Source organism: Meleagris gallopavo, chromosome 22 (assembly GCF_905368555.1).
Source record: "Meleagris gallopavo chromosome 22, MGAL_WU_HG_1.1, whole genome shotgun sequence".
NCBI classification, from domain to species: Eukaryota; Metazoa; Chordata; class Aves; order Galliformes; family Phasianidae; genus Meleagris; species Meleagris gallopavo.
In genome coordinates, this window is record NC_139425.1 from 14043446 (window position 1) to 14066248 (window position 22803).

Genomic DNA, 22803 nt, shown 5'->3' on the forward strand with positions numbered 1-22803 from the left:
TCGGAGCGATTTTATTCCTTCTAGCTGTATCAATTCATTGCTTCCATTTAATTTATAAAACCTACTCTCAGCATACGATCATGAGATGTCACGCTGTTACCGCTGACTGCCAACAGAGGGCAGTAACGATCACTTTACCTCGATGGAAATCGCAAATGCTTGACGTGCTGGTACAGACCTCGCTTCTTTTGCAGGTGCCTCGTTTCAGAATAATAGAAATTAGAGCATGTTTGCTATTTCAGTACGATTATGATATAGCACCATGCCTAGTGTAATAGCATCAGGAACATTAAACTCAAGTACAGCTCCTGCAGACAAGAGAACCTCCTGGTCTGGGCAGGAATAAGAATCTGCACAGGTCAGTGTCAGCCTGATGACAGCACAACTTTACCAGCTCCCCATTCTGCCTTGCACGTGTAAGTTCTCAGCTGGTACAGGACAAAAAAAAAAGACAAGACAGATAACACATGCTTGCCTGCAGCAGACAAACAAGTCTCAAAAGTTGGCGGCTTCAGTCCACTGGCACTGATAGCACAGAGATTCTCACTGAGCAGATTTTTTTAAACAGTCCTCATTGCACTGAACAAACATAATGCAGAACCTGAACACATATTCACACCCTTCACAGCACTGTAACTTGGATTTGTGCACCTTCCTTGATCTCTCTATTTTAAAACTGATGGGTAACTGAAATGTAATTAAATCCACTGTCATCTAGAAGGATGAAGGAAAAATACAGATCCTCTTCTAAAGAGAAAACCAAGCATTAATTCATTTCTGGTCTATACCAGAAGGGGATTTTGTGTCTCATTCAGACTTTGGCCAGTGTGTTTTCCAGCTCTAGGATGAGCACAGTTCTTCAAAATAACAGTAATAATAAGGAAAAACATGTCATAACATGTTATTCTGGAGAACTGCTTAGCACAGGTTTAGGATTCCAAAGTCTTTCATTTTCCCAGCTGGTAAGCAGTTGATTTAAAAAAAGCCTAATAACAAAACCAGACCAAAAATGACTCTTTCATATCTACATTAGATTTTTGTAGACTCCTTCTTCCCCATGTACACACTTAATTCATCAAACCAACAACAGGGAAAAAGTTGCTTTTGATTCCACTAGAACTCAAGAAGTCTGCTAGTGAGTTCCAGAGTGTTAGGAATGCTTCTTGAATTTAGGCAAAAGAAAAGCTATTGCTTTCTTAGACTTGAATTCACTGTGCTGGCAAGGAGCAACAACCAACTAGAGAAAAACCAACTGCAACTGCATTTAGCAAAATAAAAAAGCATTACAGAACTGCATTTGAAATTGCAGTTTTAATGTCATACTATCCCCACCTCTTGCAAGTCATGTCTAACCCACAGTACTGATTAGGACGACATCTCAGAATATAAAAATAAAGCATCCCATTAGATAGATACCAAGACAATTTTAATGACAAAAATATGGAGGTATTAAGAGGTTCTTTTTCTGTGTGCAGCATCTGCTATTAGTCAAGGCAGTGATCTTCTCTGGATTCAAAATGTGCAAATCTGAGGTCTTCTATGTCCCCAAGGCAGAGGAGGTTGGAACTGGATGATCTCTAAGGTCTCTTCCAACCCAAATCATTCTTTGATCCTGTAAGTATCATAAATCAAGGATTTATCCCAGCCAGACTCCCTTACTAGTGCTGAAAAAAATTCATAGTTTGAACTGTTAAGCCTCTCCATGTGAATCGGTACATATTTTAAAAGAAAAAAAAAAAAGCTGCAACTCATCCTATCTTGCAGTCATATGATGGCTCTGCACTTCAAACATTCACAGCAGGCTTTATAATAGGACCCACATTAAACAACAATTAAAATTAAACAATTAAACAATTTCATGGCAGATGCTTCCACATTCTTCACAGGCTGCATTAAATTTGCTGTGATGTAAAAGCTGGAAAGTTCTTCATTCAGTCCAGAGTCTGACACTTAAGTGGCCACCAGTCACTGACTAATAATACCAAGCAAAGTAGGTCTGCTTTTTGATGTTTAAACATACAGCACAAGATATGCCCAAAATCAGAAGCTTTTGTGCAGTTGCGCTCTTGATAGTTAAATTCACTTTCTAAAGTCTAATGATAAACTCCCTGTGCTTCTTCCCCGGTCTGCTACAGCAGCTCTTGCTCATCATCTTCAGAGCCCGAGGGTCCTTGTCGTACCTCTTCATACCATTTGTTTGTGAGAGTTTTCATCTGTATGCGCCCATGATGCAAGTCCTAAGGCACAAGAAAACATTATCACTGAGCTACAACACAAGTTGTTTGTCAGAGAGCAAAACAGAATGATGAGTTAAGTGTACTCCTCATGAAATAATCTGCTTGTGGTCTCCAAGTGTACAAAACATGTCAAATGCTCAATCAGTCATTAATTACTTCCAGGGATGATACTTTGAGAGATTTTTGTTTTCTACACAGTCTTCCTCTGTGGATTTCAACAATTACAGAGTTGTCTAGAAGGCAATGTTTTTGAATCTCACTCCTCTCAACATTTCTCAGAGACAGCAGGAAGCTTGTGACCTGCTTTTGCAATTCACATACTTTTCTACCATTTGGTTGCAGTCTTGACAGCAGCCTGTGTTTTTCGCTACCACTTACAAATCAAATGCCATTTCTTGATTTCTTGATTCATTCCTTGTTTTGCAAAATAAAAAAAAAATTAAAACCCTTCTGCTTTTGTGGAAAAGTGCTCAAAGAGTTCTTTTGAAACTACAAAGTATCAGAAAAATTATGTGTTTGAACAGACTAGGAAAATGGAATATACATACACAAAGTCTTTAATCTCACAGCAAAAATGTTTAATTCAAATTGGAGAGGAAAAAGTGAATTATGTAGCCAAGGAATATCAGGTGTCTGAGGCCTGGAGTGAAAATAGCATAGTATTCACACCTCTCAGAGCTACTCAGTGTTAAGCTGTGTGTTCAGCCAGGTGTCATTTTGCATTTGCAGCTTCAGACTCTTCATGCCATAGTGAAGAAATATTAAAAAAAAAAAAATATATGAAGGTTGTGATTTCACAGAATGGCCAATTTTTAGCCATAGTTCCAAGCAAAAAGCTGTGCTAGGCAGAAAATTCCATTTAATCCAACCAGCAATTGTGCAGTGCAGCTTTTAATTACAGCTACTCTACATATGCACAAGTAAGGCATTAGATGGCTCACTACCCCTTGTGTAAAAGTTGTATAGTTGTACTATGACCCCTGAATGTTACAGAGTGAAATGAGAGCCTCCTCTACCACAGTTTTGCTTCAAGAAAACAAGACAGACTTACTTCTTGTGTGAGTCTTCTGGTGAAAAAAGGATTCAAATACTTAGCATCAAGCCACATAAACCCTTTGAGGTCCTGGCGTTTTATGTACTGGGCTTCATATTCCTCCTCTGTGAGCTCTGATAAATGCTCGGATTCTATGGTATTTCCCTAGAAACATCACAAATATTGCAATAACCTGAGAAAAAAAAGTTATTTCCTCCAACTTGCTTCACCACCTTCCGCTGTCTCCTTTTTCACAGTCAATTCCCATGCTAGAACAAAATGGAAATAATCACCTCAGCCTACCAGGGCTTACAGCTGCATTAATCTGTCCAGCTGTTGATTCCCAGAGTCACTTACCTTCCTTTTTCATGCCAAAAGACTTAAAACACTCCATAGTTTTGTACTGTTGCTATTGCTAAGGGATTTCTAGTGTGTAAGCTTCCTCGTATGATTTAGGTAATGAGCACATATAGCAAACAACACTTTTGTGTCATCGTCTCACTGAAAAAAAAAAAAAGCCCTATATCAGAGCACACCAAGCTACCTGCACTCTTCCTACACACACTCGCCTGCATAGACAAAGTAAGCTAATTCTGAAGACTGAAAACATTATAAAGCCTCATTCCAAGAGAAGTTGTTTTTCAGATCCACAGAACAATTCTCTGCATGCACTGTTTTATGGCTTGGGACCAAAAGAGGAAAATGCTTCATGATACTTCGTGTACTCCTGTTTTCAACCGATGAGTTTTCAGACTGGACATTAGTTTTCTTCAGTATTTCTAATTATTTTAAAGCCAGAATCTGCCTTAAAATAAAACCCAGTCACAGTGGTGCCGTTGTTACCAACTTATTGAGGCCTTTGCTTTGACTTTTTCAAAATCTGCCTTCTATTATTAATTACTGACTCACAATATACTAGCTCCTTTCTGTCTGTGACTCAATCTATCCTGTAACATTTGCCTTATGTTTTAAGGTTACTTTCATTTGTATGGGTTCATTTATAATTAAAATGAGTTGAGAGACAAAGCTTCTCACCTCTGTCTAAGCAGTTACTTGTGTACATGCTAACCAAGCTCTTTGGGATACTTTAAATCCTATTTGGCTTTCACGCTTCCACTAATTTCGTTTTACTTTTTAGTGAAAAAAAATCATACTAGTCTTCTTTGAAAATGAAAAAAAATAATTGTCTGAATAAAACAACAACATACCATTTTCTCTGTCTTGCTAAGATTAATGTCCTTTTTGTTCCTCTTGCGTGCTTTGGAGTCTTCAATGTCAATCAGTCTGATAAGGGGCATAGTTCCTCCTCCCAGCAGCAACACTGTGAACAGCACTATGATGATTGTAGTTGTTCCAATGAGCTGACGCTTCTCTATTGGTTCCAAGCCCAAATGGAGGCTGAGTGCATAGGGAATTGCACCACGTAAACCTGCAGAGAGAACAATAAATCGGTGAAGAGTGAATCAGCACCAGTGTTGGTCCCTAGCACTCTTAACAGGAATCCTCCACTTTCATGATTATGATCCTATTCTGTGCTCATTTATCTATTACTTGGTTATAATCTTAAAATGAATCATATGTACTGCTTTTCAAACTGAGCTGTTTGATTTTTAGAAAACTAGATTCTTTGAAGAAAAGTTTTATTTGGGATCTATACTGCATTGTTTTCCTAAACAAAAGGGAAAGAGAACGTATCAGTTGCACTTGGGTTTGAGAACGGTGCAAGTTTTAAGTTTTCCATGGATGGAAAACTAGTTCCTCCCAAACCTGCCCACACAAGGAAAGAGAGATAAAACATTTTTTCCAGTCCTTCACAGTTTAAGTTGTAACTTACCACTAAACCACATGATAAACATCATTTTAGGGGTGATTTTATGATCACGGAAAAAGTTGAGTAGGTAGGAAAGGGGGAAAATATTCACTGCTCTACCAAACAGAACAAGTACCTGAAAAACAAAAACCAAAGCAAAAGACCACTTGATGTGTTATGGTCACATAGGCCCAAATTGCATTTCATTTAGCTTGTACCAGCTAACAGTAATACACCCTTCCCACCCATAAGTCTCATAAATAGGTGAGCTGCTAAATCAACCAAAAAATCCCCACAAACTTGTCAGCATCAGTTAATTTAAACATTTTGCCTGCTTAACTGAATTTAAACCAGACTCGTCACTGACCAGACTCTATTTTACTTCTGATAAACAAATGAAATCCAGAAGGCATTCCAGGGAGACCAAGAATTATTTTGGGTATGTTTCCTGCAGTTCAGTTCCTTTAATTGTTCTTTTGGCACAGCTGCTAACAGCCAAAGCAATGTTTCTATCGCCTCCCATGGACCAGTTCCTCATTGAAAAAGGCCAGAAGCCAAATAAATAGCATGCAGTTCAGTTTCCTAGCCCTTTACTGGATATGGCTGTAAAATACACCAAACATCTAAGCAACTAAAAGTACTGTTGCTTTAACGACAGATAATCAGTGAATACAGTGAAAATTAACTCAGAAAAACAATTACTCACAATGGTGCTACTTTGTAAACTCCACAACAAGCATACCTTGACAAGGTAAATATACTAGAATTAGTCAGCAGGATTCTTGAAGGCCTCTGCTGTTTTCCTTTATGAATCACCCCAAAATTAGTCAATTTGCATTATGGCTGTGAAGGCAGTGCTAGAAGGAAGTGTCACACCTTAGATATATATTAGGTAAGGAAGTTGGGTACATATGTGTAATGCGGTGAGAGCAGTTCTCCATGCTGATAAAATTATCTGTAGATTGTAGAAAACAATTCTTTCCTTGGACCATGAGCTAAAACAAACTAGTGTGCATTGAGGTACATGACTAGAAATTTCCCTCTTTACAACCTGCAAAGAGAATGCATTTTTTGTGTTTCAGTTAAATAATTACAGTAGCAAAATATGTAGATAAGTTCCATGTGAAACAAAAGCTACACTGAAATACAAAATGAAGGAATTGAGAATAGAATAAAAGAATGAGCAGACATTAAAGAAGTTTTGAGAAAGTACTCCCTCTGAAGAAGGAGAGCTTTTTCATCGTGTCACTTCTTCACAGAGTGAAGAAGTAGTGCATGGACTAAATTCACACAAATCCTTCATGATGCTAAAAATGCATAGGAACCGCAGGATTGTTTTCCTGAGGGAAATGACTTCTGAGATTATCTTAATAAAGCAAAATAAGCAAGGTTCTTTTCCTTATTAGTGTTTCAAAATAACAGTAAACTGGAATCCTTTAAATCAGGCTGATGTATGCATACACCACAGCACTAAGAACAGAAAGAGGAAGTTCATGCTTATCAGTAAGAACTAACTCCGTGCAACAAATACAATTATAATAGTATCTTTCATTTAAAAAAAACTATAAAATCTAACAAATAGCTTAAAATATTTTAAGTGCAAGGTTTTATTTTTCTCCACAAACACCACAGAAAAATACCTAGACATTTTTGAAAGAAATACCTACTATGCACCAGATGACGAAGGACATCTCAAACTTGTGAGGAAAACTAAAAATAGATAGGCCAAGAAATGCAAAAACACACGTTTCTGAAAAAGAGAAGTCACATTTTAAATATACAATTCTGTGAAACCTTTTGTATTCCCATTATAAGTTACTATATACAGAGCATAAAATAAATATTTTCTGACTTTCCAATGCACACACACACAAAAAAAAAAAGGGAGTCTTTTTGCAGAGGAACATGGGAGTCAGAGACCTCTCCTTGGCTATCAGCCTTGCTGCAATCTTAGCAGGTACCTGCAGAATGGGAGGTGAAGATTTACTGGATGTTTTATCCAGTACGTCAAGAAAGGTGATTTTTGACTGCCTTCCAGCATCTACTACTAAGAAGCTTTCTCTTAAAGACATGTACCGCTAACACATGAAAGGCAGGAGGAAAACTCATCTCTCCTGCTCCCTTTGGAATCACCGTTTTAAGCAAATCAATTTTTAAACTATATTAGATATACCATAGGTAGCACGTACCACACATGAAAGCAACGGTTCTCAGTGTCTGCTGCATTAATATCTGTGTAACAGGGGAGAGGTTATGGTGTGTATAGTGGGACATCACAATGCCAGAGAATAGGATTGCCATGATACCTGTAAATAAAATGCAGTAATCAAATACAGATTAAGTTGTAAACTTCTACTTATGTTGAATAGCTAATACCTATGAAAGCTTCAGTTATCTTTTCTATGCATCTGTAACATTTAATGAGACATGTTTCCCTAAAGTAAGGCAAGGTCAAAAGTAGGAGCACAGGTTAAATGAGAAAACATTAAAAAACAAACAATAACAAAATAGAGACCCTCTTAGACACAAGTAACAAATACTCAAACTTATCAGAGAAATCTGCAAATAATTGCTTTACTACTCACCTGAGAGTGAGATACCTTCTGCAAGTCCATAAGGAAGGTAAGCAAAGATAATCATCATCCCAAACTCTAAAGAGGGCGTCTTTCTTAGATCAATGTGCTTTAGCACGTGCACACAACAGTGTTATGGAAAAGGTAAGCAAAAATTTTTCTTTATATATATTTTTTAAATTTATATCATTCCATTATAAACAGCGGGGTGCTTAATGTACTTATCTGCTGAATAGCTAACAAAGCCAACAAGTTGCCCCATGACTCAAGCATGTAAAGATTAATAGTTTCTTACAAGGAGTGTTTTTGATAGAACCTACAGCTCGTAGAAGTCTATCAGAATGGACAGACCTAGAAAAGTTCTGCTACTATGCTACCAATACAGTATTGACAACAGCATGCCAAACATCCAGAAGGAACCTTTCTCTACACATTCAGTCTTTGAAATTTCTTCTAGACTACTGTAAATGTACCACAGAGAACTGTTAAGTAGTAAAACAGAGAACTGTTAAGTAGTAAAGGCTTTCCAAAAAACAGAGTAGAGGTATGAAATAAAAGTAAAATAGTAAGGAAGTTTTTTTTGCCTTTTTTTTTTTTTTTTAACTCATAATATCCTTTTGATATATGAAGTATTTAAAACTTACATTTGTAAGTCAGAAGTGTGGACATTAGTCTAGGGCTGCAAATTTGGCTTCGTGTTATCTGCACTAAAATTCAGCGGCTAACACAGCTGTGACATGGATGTTCACAGGAGGAATATAGTCATGAACCAGCAACAACCTTCAATTGTGTTTATTTGCTGGCAACTACTAAGAGATTTCTTTTGCTACATTGAAATTTTGCACATCTGTGGGGAATCTAATATTCTGAGGCACAAACCTATAATAAGGCAAATGGGCTGCTTTTTCTTTTCTCTTGGTATCATTTCTGTATCAGTGAAAGAAATATTAAACATCTGTCATCCTCTTTTGTTGTGATTTAAGGAGTAGTTTAAAACTTCATGGAATCAGGCCAGAGAACCAAAAGAAGAAACGTATCTGTATTTAATCAGACACTCTGTTCTTGTTATTTACAAACAAAGCGCTTAACAATGTCTTCCAAATGACATGAGTAGCTGTTGCACGAGCCTAGAAAAGAAAGTTACCTACAGTGAATGCAGCGTTATCATTAAAGCAAGCTCTCAACAGGAGTGCCCAACTTAAATAAACATCACTCCTAGTTTCAGCAGAGAAGGTTCTGGGTTATTTGGCAACCAGTTCATGCAAGTGGAAAGAGCAAAATAAAACTCAACATTAAACCAAATAGAACAGTATTCATCTTCAGCTAACTGAATACATACAGACAAGTGAGCTGGTCTGACTCAAAAACCATTGGGAAAAGGAGCATTTTTATTTTTAACTAACTGTTTTACATATGTAAATGAGGAGCCACATTCGTTTCAATACTGAAACTGAATTAAATTACTTTGAATTTACAAAACTGTGACCATATTTTATTATACTCCACATGCTGCACATAATATAAGCTACAATACAGCATTTCAGATCTTAATTATGTTCATAAAAATCTAACGCAACTTCTTAATGTTCATACCCATGCTCAATAATGTAAGAATAAAATAAGCATGAGAAATCCTCAACCAAAAAAGCAGTCTTTATTAAGAAGTATCCCCTAAGGAATGCAGGAGAACACAGGAGAGGAAATACTATTTGAATGTTGGAGTTCATCAATTTATGTGCGTGTTAAAAAAGGATATCAATGCAGAAATAAGGCCAGTAAGTGTTCCAAGTGCTGCAGAGCCAAAGAACATCTTAAGAAAGTATCCCAGCGCCTGTAGAAAAGTTTGCCATCCACTTACATCTGACATATTTTCTCTTGTCAAACCTTCTGCAGTGCTGGATATAATAAAAAAAATAATAATAATACAAAAGAAGTAGTTGTAAATTGTAAGCCTCGACTCAAAAGAAAAGCCAAACAGCTTTTGGGAATAACAAAAAAGGCTTTATTTCTTTGTTGCTACCACTCTTAAAAGGCTTTTACTGTGATACACATAGCAAGAGGAATGTCAAAAGATGTTACTTCAAATCTTACTGTAATCCCCAAAGGGAAAGCTACTTCTGAAAATCCAGAATTGCTCTCCTTAAGAATTCTCAGATTGGTGTAAACAGGCCATGACAATGCCCAATATTACAAAACAGTTTTCAAACTATGAAAGCACATTTTGCCACAGTAGAAACTTTAGGTATGAAAGAGAAAAGAAAAAGACAGATCACGTGATCCTCAGAGAAGAAAAATGAGCAGGGAGAACTCTCATCAAATACTTAGGTGTGAATAAGAGTCAAGAAGGTCACTGGAGGAAAACAAAGAACCACTTAAGAGGAAAGATATGAAATGTCTTTGAATTTCAGGAATATTTTTCATAGACTTTCATAAAATCATCAATAAAAAGATGCGGTTCCATTTGACTGCTCTTAGTCTTCCATAAAGAGACCATGGCCATATTTAAAGCTATTAGTTCATTGAAAAAAGACTGCCCTCCTCCTGTCACTACTTGCCCTTATAAAAAGTCTGTCCCAAGCTTTCCTCAGTCTCTTCAGGCACTGTAAGACTGCTATAAGGTCCCCCCCAAAGCCTTCTCTCCTCCAGGCTGAAGAGCCCCAACTCTCTCAGCCTGTTCTCACAGGAGAGGTGCTCCAGCCCTGTGATCATCTTTGTGACCCTCCTCTGGACCCTCTTCAAAAGCTCTATGTCCTTCTTGTGTTGGGGGCTCCAGAACTGGATGCAGTACTCAAGATGGGATCTCACAAGAGCAGAGTTAAGGGGCAGAATCATCTCCCTTGACCTGCTGTCATGCTTCTCTTAATGCAACTCAGGATACAGTTGGCTTTCTGGGTTGCAAGCAAACATTGCTGGCTCATGTTGAGTCTTTCATCAGCTGACACTCCAAAATCCCTCTCTTCAGGGCTGCTCTCAAGCCATTCTCTGCCCAGCCTGTATTTGTGCTTCGGATTGCCCCAACTCAGGTGTGGGACCTTGCACATGGCCTTGTAGAACTTCATAACGTTGGCAAGTGCCCACCTTTCAAGCCCATCCAGGATCCTCTGGATGGCATCCCTTCCCTCTAGTGTGTCAACCACACTGCTCAGTTTGGCATCATCTGCAAACTTGCTGAGGGTGCACTTGATCCCACTGTCCCTATAACCTACAAAGACGTTAAATAGCATCAGTCCCTGAGGAACACCACTCATCACCAGTCTCTCCTCTACGCTGAGCTGTTGACCTCAACTCTCTGAGTGTAACCACCATGGGTAAAGGATAAATAATTCCCTCTTTCTCTGAGAACTCCAACGCATATGAAATTAAGTTCCTACTGCATGGATGTTAATGTAAGCCTACAGATTGAAATGTGATTCTGGATAGAAGCCAATGATAAAGGAGATACAGCTGAAAGTTTGGCAAGATAAATATTTTCTGAGCAAGCCTGAAAGGACCCACAGTAGCTTTCTGTTGTCAAGACCCTAAGATGGAATGATAGCTGATAAACTTGCAGTTAAAAACAGTTATCTGGGGTCAATTTGATGAGGCATTGAAGGAGTTGCAAAAAGACAGCCATTTGTTTTCTTCTGCCTATGCAGTCTGTGTGACAGATTTCTTTTAGCGCAAAAAAAAAAAAAAAAAAACAAACAAACAAACAAACAAAAAAAAAACCACAGCATTATACCAAAAACACATTATTTGTTCCAAAAGCAGATGGAAGAATTCCCATGTATCTCAATATCCAATTAAGAGCAAAAAGAGTGGCTGTTGTTTCCATATACCTGTAGCACATTTGAAAATGCACTTACTTGGTCAAGACGATAGAGACTGCATCATTGAGAATGCTTTCTCCAAAAACCAGCATGTTAAGTACAGGATCCACATTGAGGGCATTAAAAATGGCAATAGTAGCCACAGGATCAACTGCAGATATTAAAGAGCCGAATGCAAAACTGGGAGAACATAAAACAACAAAAAAGAAAAGTTGATGAAAAAAAGGTATCTAATAAGATTACATTAACAGTTAGTAACAAATACGTCTCAATGTTTACACATAATGAAAAGTCATGCTTTCTTCCCAGTTTTTTGAAGTGGCAAAAGAGATTATTTTCTTTTTCAAAGGGAAAAGTTGTTGTCCAGATGGAAGTTTGAGAAATACATTATCTCCGAGCTCTCAACAAGTACCAATGCCTTACTACAACTAAGTTTGAAAAAACAAGACACTACCTAAACCATATATCATATATGCATAGTGTTACTCAGCTTAGGAGTATTAAAAAGCAACATCTAAATGGAATAACTGCAAGATAGACAATGCAGAGGCAATGGGACTGCTTAGCTGCACAAAAAACATTGGTACCAGTAACGAAGGTTTCTGTTGTTTGTGCATGTTTTACTTGTCTCATTTCCTACCTGCTATTTGACTTAATTATAGATTTTAACCAAAAACTCTTGTACTTGGCTTAACAATGAATACAGGAACAAAATAAGTAATTAATACAGGAATGAACTCTAATTAAGTGTAGGGAGGTATGAACTCACAGATTTTTTTTGCCAACTCCTTGATAAATCTATACTATTGATACTGAAAAACTCATTATCCCTTTTGAGACCCTGTTTGGACAAGGAAGTTCCTTTTTCACATATTATTAATCATGCCAACTAATCAAAGCTTACATATTTTCACTTTAAGGGTTGGTTAAAAAGCAGTACATTTCCTATTTGGAAAACAGGATAATAAATAAGCATAAGAATATTATTTGGAAATAAGAGTATCAGAATAGAGTTTAAAAGCATCTGATTTGTTGGTGTAATACACAATATTGAATATAAGCAATCCAAACTGAAACTGGAAGAGCTGACCAACTACAGTACATTTTCTAGCATTATCTTGATGAGTGCTTAACTTCATATACTGCACCATTTCTCCAAGAGCTTACCTGTCTGTCATGTTGAGTTTATAAATTACATCAGCCTGAAAGAATAGGCAAAATAAAAATAATAAAAAAAATCACAATCAACTGTGTTTTGCTGCTATTTTTACAAATTAAAGTATTAATCAAATCTTAAACTAATCTCAAAAAAAAAAAAAACTAATCACACCACAATTACTAATCATAAACCATAAATTATGTTACCTAACACTACCCTGTTACAATTCTGGTCACTCAAAAAAATCAGGAAAGGCCAGATGAAACTGGAACAGATACAAGTAACTAAGGCATTCACAGGAATGGAAATGTGAGAGGCAAAGATAATAGCAAGGACTACTTGGCATAACTGAATGAAGTCTCAGAGAATACATAATTACCTATGCCTGTAGCTAATGAAAGGGGAAACACCAAAGCAGAGAAGTTAAAGAAAGCCGTCAACAGAAGAAAAAATAAGCTTAATAGTGGAAATTAGAAGATGGCTGTTACAGAAGGCAGGTTCAGGTACAGCCATCTAATGGGAAGATCAAGTAATTAAAAGAAAGTAAAACTCGGTTCAAGTCTTAATTACTTCTAACATGAAAAACATAAGGAATTATATAGCGCACTGCAATGGGCTGCCCAGGGAGGTGGTGAAGTCACCGACCCGGGAGGTGTTCAAGGAACATTTGGACATTGTGTTGAGGGACATGGTTTAGTGAGAACTATTGGTGAGGGTGGATGGTTGGACTGGGTGATCTTGTGGGTCTTTTCCAACCTTGGTGATTCTATGATTTAGAGGAGGGTTGTTAGAGTTAGGGTAGTATGGTAAGGTCATGGTTGAACTCGATCTTAAAAGGTCTTTTCCAACCTGAGCGATTCTATGATTGTATGATAACATTGCCTCTGTGTTAGCATGACAGCAGAGAAATGGACTTCATGATCCAAGAATTTACTTTCACTGCGTTTGCCTGTTCATGAAAAATGGACTTTCAATAAGTAAGTTGGATAAATGTAAGTGCTTCACAGTAGTTATTCTTACCTGGCCCAGGAAATAAATTCCTCCACCTACTATGAAAGCTGATATTGCTGTGCCAAATACAGAAAATAGTGTGATGGAGCCTATGTTCTGAAAAAAATTGCCCTGGAACACAGTAACAGTAAATAAATTACTGGAAATGAACTGAGGCCAAAGTCATGTTTCATGTTTGTGTGTAAATTAGATTCTGATTCACAGCTGGGTTTCAAAGAGGAAAACTTCACTAGTTCAGTTCCAGCTATCCCAGGACAGGGCATAAATACACACACTATCTGCTCTCTCAAGGACAACCTCCGATATCCCAGGCACCACCTCAGTGTGGTAATGGAACAACAAACCAAATCCTAGACAACCAGTTGAATATTCACAAGCACTTATACACACTGCTCACTTGATAGAGCTGAAAATTAATCCCTCTTTTGTAAAAAGAGCATCTGAAAAAGGCTTTTATACAACCCAATAGCTAGTCCACTTATTAGTTTGCAATTTTGAATAAGAAACATCTTCAGTGACAGTAGCAATTCACATCATTACTATCACCCACAGCTTTCTCCCTCTTCCACAGCACAATTTAAATAGAAAGACAGCACACAGGGCAGGCGTGAGCTGTTCTTGCCAGAACTAGCACTGTGAGGAATGTTCATGGAAACATATTCACTTTTCCCCTTCTTTACATAACCCCAGCAACCCCACCTTTCCCACTTCTGATCCCTTTCCTTCCCAGTGTTCCTTCTTCACATCAGCCCTTATACAGCCCACTGAGGTAAGAAACCTCTTCAACCAAGGAGAACAACTTCTGTGCAATACCTGTCACCTTGCCAATATTAATTTAACATTCTCTGCATTCTGGGTTGAAGAAGCTTAAATTTCATATTCTCAGTTGCCTGATAATGAATATGGTAGAATTTAGTGCAATTGTTCTAGATTTCATTATGACAACTGAAAGCAGAATCTGTTCCAAACAAGACCTCAGCATGTGAGTGTCTGGCAAAGGCTTACCTTGTGCAATGAATAACCAGATTCAAATATAATAGGTGGAAGCAAAAGCAGAAAAAACATATTCGGACGAAACATTTCTTCCTCCTGCAAAACAAAAGTGAAGCATAATTTGAAGGATATCGTGATTATTAAAATAATATTGAACCTTCACAAATACAATATTATTTAAAAAAAAACAAAACTGTTGGAAAATGAAAATTGCATTAACCTTTCTCATTTCTTAGCACAAAATAAAAGGCTGCATAATAGTAAACTATTCCAGGGCTGCTTCTTTAATTACTTTTATCCAGTGATAGAAATCCAGGTGTTACTTGTTTTAACTTACTCTTTTCAAATAAGCTGTGTATAAAGCTGACTACTACTGACAAAGGAGATGTGCTTTTTCAGCACTTTCAGAAAGTATTCCCATTTTACCTCACCTTCTCAACACATTAGGCACTGTCAAGGAACAGTGACCGCTTGACTACTAAATTGATGTAACTACATTATAAGTACAGTTTCATTAGAAAGTGAATCAATAGACAAGAACAAATCAGATCATCATCGTAGTACACATACATGTGAACAGGCTCAAGATATATGCCACTGTTAGAAGTCAGAGGCTTGATTTTTCTTGACAAATGTAATTTATGCCTGTAGTTTAGTGGTACTATTGCAATTCCCTTTTGTCATCAGAATGATGTAAATGAAACCTAACATGAAGTAAGATGGTATTTTCGGTAACCTCATTCTCTGTCATCCACCTCACCACTTGGCTAACATTGCTTTATGGAGTTATTCTGCTAAAGTGGCATGGTTTTTCTTTCTGCTGTCAGAGTAAGAAGGCAGCTGATTTTAGTGCCTCCCTTTACTCATCAGGTTTCCTCCTGGTCCACTCAGTTCTGAATATAGCAGAACTTGTCACTTCTACAAGCAGCAATTAACTTGTTTAAATCCAGGTTAAGTAGCTGATTGATTCTTCTGTTAAAACACTAGCTTTCAAAAAAGCAGCACTCATCTCTTACAAATCTCATTCATATATGTACCAGACATAATAACCCTTGGGGAACTTAGAAAATAAAACTCATCCACTGTACTAAAATGCTCTAGTCCATTACTCTGCATGCACACACTGTTTTTGTTAATTCAGTAACCATAATAGGCTTAAGAAACAAAAACAAAACAACTCCTTCTCCCCCCTTTCTCCCCCCCCCCAAAAAAATAACAACCCAAGACATCCTCATTCCTGATAATTAAACGCTCCTAACAGCAAAGGACAAAGAGGAGACAAATGATGAACTAATTCATCAAAAATGCAAAGTAGAGAGAACATGGAAGTAAAACATGAGGACTACCATTACCAGTCATATTAGCTATTAAGAGTCAACAGCAAACATGATGAATCTTTTCATCATAATGCAATCAAAAAATTGCATTAAGAAGTTCTTAGGGCAGGGATATGATCTGCAAAATGCATTTTACATAGATACAGCCTGCAGTTATTTCCATATCAAATATTATCAAAATAATATATCAAATCATATCAATAATTCTGTTAAAATTTAAAAATAATAATAGATTATATAAAAGGTGATAATTGCTGGTTGTTTAATACAGTTAAAAGTAATTTAAATAAGGTAACAATAATGTCATCTGTAACCCGTTACCTTAGCTGATGAAACAAGTAACTAGTTGCAGCATACCCATTGCTTCTACAGATCAGAGCTGACCAGAAATAACTAGGTAATCACTGGCTACGATCAACACTCCCTGTGCTTGTAGAAACAGCGCTCGAAGGAGAGCACACCTTGAGCTTCCTTTTTCCTTCCTATGTATGTGACCTCCTTCAAATTATGTTATTCAACCAAAACAAAGTTATTTTAAAATGCTGCATTTCTGGATGTTTAACTGCTTTTCTATTTTAAGCCAAATCTAGCTGGCACAAATTAGGAATTAAACCACATTAACTACTGCACCAGCCGTTGCTTGTAGTGAGTAAACATGTAAAAATGAAATATCACAGTGTGCTTCCTGAATCATTTAATTGCTTAAATGAATGTTCATCGATGATGTGGATAAACCACAGGTGGCGAAACTCTTGTTTCACTATAGACTATCTCTTGGAGAGGCTTCTGCCAGGATCCTGGCTCCCTGGGGAAGCCCCTGTAGCTCCACACAGACACAAGGAAGACCTCATAGCATCATACATCAAGTCAGGTTGGAAGTGACCTCTGGAGGTCTATAATCCAAGCAGGGCCAACTCTAATCAACTTGGGGTACCGCAGGCTTTATCCAGCCAAATTCTCCAAAACTAACTCCCTAAAGATGAAAAGAACTACGTCTAGTCAATAAGTATATATAACCGAACTGAAGATTTTTTCCTACTATCTCTAGTTCCATAATACAAGATGTGCAGTATCCTCTTTTACAAGGGGGATCTAACAGGGATAGATTTGGTACCATTAAAAGCATTATTTTGGAGGGAAAAAAAAAAAATGCATTGAAAATAAATAGCAAGATCAAGACATCAAACATTCAGTTGTATTATTATTTTAAAAACTCCAAGTAGAGCATAAAATACTAAATTTCGGAAGCAGCATCAAAAGAAAATAATATTACTAATAGTCTTATATTAAACATTAAAGACTGTTCTGCAATTAAAAATTAACTGCTTCAAATTTACCTTCCAGTTGGCCAGCTTCTGAGCCTCTATGATTTTTATAAAAGCTCCCATAAGGATACCTAAGAAAGAAAGAAGATAATATTCTTAAATAATCACAAAACATATTAATGCTCCCATTAACTCAGTCAACAAGATTTTAAAAGTATAAACAACACAAAACAACAATTCCTTGAGTTAGTTGTTTTCTTCACTGCATTCACTCCGCCACTTTTCTAGTAATAACTGACACGCAGTTGTGCATAATTCAATTACATAATACTGACTGCCCCTGAATTAACACAAAACCAATACAAAAATATCACAGTTACTCACCTAAGGAAACAACAGCTACACTTTCTGGTAAAAAATGAAGTCGGTATTTTATCAGTAAATGCACCAATATGATGCAGATAGCTATGAGAGAATAAAAAAGTAGAAAACTTAGAAGTTATAGCAGAATATAAAATAGACTTTTAAGTAGTATTTCAAAAATACATGCAGAAAATTTTTTCCAGTGATTTAGTAGGAATCCACTGATGGAAATAACCAAAACTTAGGTTTCTGATTCTCGCCAGAGCACTTAAATTAATCCACAAATGACAGAAAATAACAAAGATAATTTTATGTCCTAAAATTTACTTTTTAAGAAATTATTACTACCTTCTGAAGCTGACTCCATTTACAAAAAGTTTTCTCTGAAAATAGATGTGAAAAATGACAGTCGTACAGAATACACTGTTTTAATATCTACCTCTTTTTTAAACATCTCTATATTTTTGGAGTAAAAAAAATATACGCACACATACACATAACTATAATATTATAATGAGATGAAAAGTACCACGATAATAGCAGAATGACAAAGCCTTTGGCTACAGCAAACAAGAACGAGCCCAAATGCAACAGCCACAGAAACAAAGGAAAAGCACTACTTACCTTTGGAAGGCCTCAGGCAGGCAAGGATCTCTGGCAAGAGATACCCTCACCTACACTGTCAAATGAGGGCTGGCAAGGGGTGGATCCTGGCTCCAGCCCTTCCATCACTCAATACATTGCATGCACCTGAGCTCCTCTGGGCTGGCCCTGCCTTCCCACCAGGTGCTCCATCACTGCTTCAGGCCCTGTCTCAGCATCTCCACTACAATAACCCTGATCAAAATTTCAAAGCTACACTCTTCCACATCTGACTCTCTTTAAGGAGATGGACTTTACCCAAATGATTAATCAAAATATTAGAAAAAATTACACCAGAAGGGATATCTCAAGGTCATCTAGTCCATCTTCCTCAACAGTGCTAATTTAAAAATCAAGGAATTTATCCAGGGCATTGTTCAGCCAAGTGGGGAAATCTTCCAAAGCAAAGATGTTGTATCCCCTCTGGATGCTTGTTCCAATTCTTCAGCAGTTTCGTGGCTGCTTCTTGATGTTTTGGACAAATAGGTCTTGTTCTATATTCTTCATTGCTCATGAATAGTAGGGCTATGAGGTGGCAGGATGGGTAACTGCTTAAATATCTGTCAGTACAGAGATCATCCAAGTTCTTACCCAAAACAGTGGATATATTTACCAGTGGGCACTGCTAAAAGTTACAGCAGTATAGGCAAAGGGCCAGTATAAAAAAATAGAAAAAAACATTGGCTTGAAGTTAAAAACTGAAAATTTTTATGTGATGAGGCAGCTACTTATTCAATATTCAGTTCTGTACTATGGTAATGTATTTTATCCATAGGAAATAAAGTCTCCCGTGTGTTGAAACTACCACAATTCTTCTCCCGTTTTAATCAAGTTCAACAAAGTCTGACAAAAAAAATTCCATCTGGTCTGCACATCTACAACATGTGTATTTCATTCTATTCATTAACAAATATTTCAGCAGTGGCCTGAGATATAAACTATTACTGCTTGCACTGGTATTATTATTTATTACTATTACTATACAGCTTTGAATAGATCTGCTTCTGAGTCTACTCCACTTTAGAACATTTTGAAAACTTTTTGATAGCTCACAACACCAGAGGTAACAGTATTGCACACACATTCATTTTCATCCTTCCTACACTCTTAAATGAGAGATTATGAATGGGAAAAACTATGAACAATAAGCTTTCATACTGTTTTCTATTTTGTTCAAGTAATTAATGTATCCTGAGGATGACACTTTCAAGATTCATTAAGCTATTACATGGGCATAAACAGGCTGGAACACAGTCAAAAAAAATCACAGCTCTGTTTTTAAGTCCTAGGAATAAAATTTTATCATGAATGATCCTTTTAAAACCTACAAGGTGCACATATTCAGAAAATCTATTTTAACCTTGCAAGTTTTTTGATCTACTGCATTTTGCTTTGGTTTATCTTTTGTTTTTATTCAAATTCATATATGCCATTGACCATGGGGAAAACATTAATCCTCTCTGAAGACAAACACACACTTCAGAAATAGGTAGATGCTTTCCATTTTTGCTGCAGTTAATAACAGTAATTTGTAGGAGAAAAAAAAGAAAGTATTCTTTTTATCTCCAAAATGATTTGAAGTTTTTGCATTGCTATCAACTCCACAGCTGTTTTTTATTTCCCATTTGTACAAGAAAGAGCGATCACTTCGAAGACTACTTAGGAGAAACCAAGTATATATACGCACAAAAGAAAACAGAGTCCTAACTGTCTGTGAAAGTTCCATTATTGTTACAGTTTTGACTACTACATTGCTCTAAGCAGACTGTAGGACAGCTATATTCTACTAAGAAAATGAAAGATGACAGCCTAGGCTTACAGAAAAGTTGGGTGTGTATCTGCCATTCAAAATGCCTGTGTGTGTGTGTGTATAGATAGATAGATAGGATATGTATAAATGTTAACATAATTATGGCAATCTGCAGGTAACCATGCACTTGTAAAAATGTTAGAATCCTAGGAGACAGAAAAAATAGATGCTGACCTTTAGCACATGAGTATGTAAATCCCACAGTACCATATTACTTTACGTAACAAAGTATCTGAGCACAGTCTAGAAATAATCAGACTTGAAATCTCTCCTCAAAAACAGATCCAAGTGTCATAAAGCATTCTGACAGCATCACTCCCATACATGAACACATACCACATACTTGATTAGGAACATGAAGCCAATTAAACATATTGTTTGCACTTTGAGATCAATGTGAAAAGGTCTACAATGGTCCTTTCCATGGGCTTGGGTAGGTCAGTTAGTCAAAGGTATACATACACCCAGCTTTTCTAAATCCCTGTGCCTGAGCAATACTCCATTTCACTGACAGAAAAGCAGAGTAGAAACAGAACAGCATGATTTTTAAAGTCAGCCTATATCCTCCTTTGTAGAGCATGCTTAAGAGTGATTAAAAAACTTTCAGCTCATCATTCACCTAATACAAGAAGACTAAAAAAAATGGTCATTCCACTGGATTGCTCCTCTTGCTGTGCCTGGACTCCAGTCTGAACGGGAAAAATGGGTTTGGCAGGTGTAGGCATCACCAGCTTGGTGGTAGCAGCCAGAGTGGTGCGGAGGGTGACATTGACGACCTCACGGGTTGCGTTGGCAAACCTGTCGGGATGACACAGTAAGCAATTACGCAGCGCCACCACCGAGACTCTGGGCCGCACGTGCCCCTGTGCCCCTCGGGGCCAGCCCCTTCCGCGGGCAATACGTTCCCTCAGCGCCCCGCAGGACCCCACTGCAGGCCCCAGCCCAGGAGACCCGTCCCCGCTGCCCGGCCGCCGCATCACTCACTCCGCCATCTTGCCGCCCGCCGCCTAAAACCACCTTCGCGAGGAGCCGCCCCAAACGCAGCCACTTCCGGGGTTCTCGCCGACGCGCAGACTAGCTAGCATCCCTCCGAACTCTATGGCAGGAAAGGAAGTGATCCGTGGGGATAAGTGTGCGCGTGCGTATGGGGCAGCTGCCCATCCGGGGAGGGAGTGTCACGTGATAGTGAGGCTGGGTTCGCGGGCTACGCCGACGTCCGCTGTCTGTTGCGTAGCGACGCCGTGATGTTGCAGCCCTGAGCTGTACAGTGAGGTCAGTTGCGGGCGGAGTGCCTCGGTGTCCTCGTGTCTCGCGGGGCTGGCGTTGAACTCGGCGCTGTGCTGACACGACCCTGTGGCGCCTCGGCCCTCAGTCGCCATCTTGCAGTGCTCCTTGTACTTCAGCCGCGGGCCCTGGCATCGCAATTGCCCGCCACCTGTTGACCAGTGCCCAGCTGGACCCTGAGCGGGGTCAGTTCCCACAGCCGGCCCCCCTTTATTGTTCAGCATGACACCATAGTATGTGGGACATCCTTTTGGAAAGTTGGGATCAACTATCCTAGCTATGTGGCCCCAGCTCCATGTGCCCCACCATGTGCACAGCAGCGTGAGAAACTGGGAAGTCCTTGCCTCACTGTGCACTGCTCAGCAAGAGCTGAATCGTATCACAGAATTACAGAATGGCCCAGGCTGGAAGGAACCTCAAGGATCATGAATCTCCAACTCCCCCCCCGCCACATGCAGGGCCACTAACCTCCACATTTAATACTAGACCAGGCTGCCCAGGGCCGCATCAGCCTTGAACACCTCCAGGGATGGACGGGGCATCCACAACCTCTCTGGGCAGCTGTTCCAACACCTCACCACTCTCATAGTAAAGAACTTCCCCATGACATCCAACCTAAATCTTCCCTCCCTCAACTTAAAATGATTTCCCTTTGTCCTGCTGTTATCTACCCTTTCAAAGAATTGACTCCCCTCCTGTTTGTAGGCTCCCTTTAGGTATTGAAAGGCTGCAATGAGGTCACCCCGCAGCCTTCTTTTCTCCAGGCTGAACAAGCCTAGCTCCCTCAGCCTGTCTTTGTAGGGGAGGTGGTCCAGCCCCCTGATCATCTTTGTGGGTCTTCTCTGGACCCTCTCCAACAGCTCTCTGTCTTTCTTGTACTGGGGGCTCCAGACCTGGACACAGTACTCCAGATGGGGCCTCACAAGAATTGTTTTTGTTTCTTAAATCTTTAAATGACATGGAAATTCCACCCTTGTTTTATTTTACTGGCCTTGTAGCTATCGTGTGCTTTGAACTGTGAGAGATTGGTGTAGAAAAGGAACACTGCAGATGTAACTCTTCAGGATGTGACCTGAGCTCTACACTTCCCTGCTGGCTTAGGCCAGGGGTGGTCCACAGATTCGTTTTAGTGACCATGTGAAGGATTTAGTAAGAGACTTGCAGGGAAGGAGCCAGGGCAACAGAGGCCAGGGAGCAGAGAGAAACACACACCAGGGCTGAACTTCACCAAAGCTCGGATCTGAAAGAGGGAGGGGTGGGAGTGGGGGAAGAGAAAAAGTTAAAAGAAGAACTGAGAGACAAGGGTCTCAGTGACCTCTGTACAAGGTGGAGCATCCGGTGGCTGAATGGACTAAGGGCCACTTGGTTAGGTGACTGAGTGCAAACAGAAAGTCTGATGAACCCAGAGATGTCATTACTCAGCTTATGTGAACTGTCCCATTTCCATTGAAATCAAGTGTCATCACTCAGAGAAGAG

The 22803-nt window shown here is 38.6% G+C and overlaps 1 protein-coding gene across 4 annotated transcripts; it reads right to left on the reverse strand.

Moving 5' to 3' along the window:
* Window positions 1-1409: 1409 nt before the first annotated feature.
* SLC9A8 (solute carrier family 9 member A8) lies at window positions 1410-21186 on the reverse strand. Of its 4 annotated transcripts, none has more exons than XM_003214219.5 (16): window positions 21027-21184; window positions 20662-20840; window positions 17612-17692; window positions 17300-17358; window positions 14638-14721; window positions 13642-13743; window positions 12630-12664; window positions 11499-11642; window positions 9410-9548; window positions 7666-7771; window positions 7270-7386; window positions 6748-6830; window positions 5105-5216; window positions 4479-4699; window positions 3289-3435; window positions 1410-2237 (listed from the first exon to the last, which is right to left on the reverse strand). In XM_003214219.5, exons 1-16 carry the CDS (start codon window positions 21032-21034, stop codon window positions 2130-2132), a joined length of 1725 nt encoding a protein of 574 aa, XP_003214267.1. In that variant the 5' UTR covers window positions 21035-21184; the 3' UTR covers window positions 1410-2129. The 4 variants fall into 4 exon arrangements, 3 of the variants coding, with proteins under 3 accessions (XP_003214267.1, XP_031412411.1, XP_085097594.1); XR_795799.4 differs by lacking the exon at window positions 1410-2237 and adding an exon at window positions 3628-3771 and having other exon boundaries at window positions 3296-3435; window positions 21027-21186; XM_031556551.2 differs by lacking the exon at window positions 3289-3435 and having other exon boundaries at window positions 21027-21186.
* Window positions 21187-22803: the final 1617 nt, after the last annotated feature.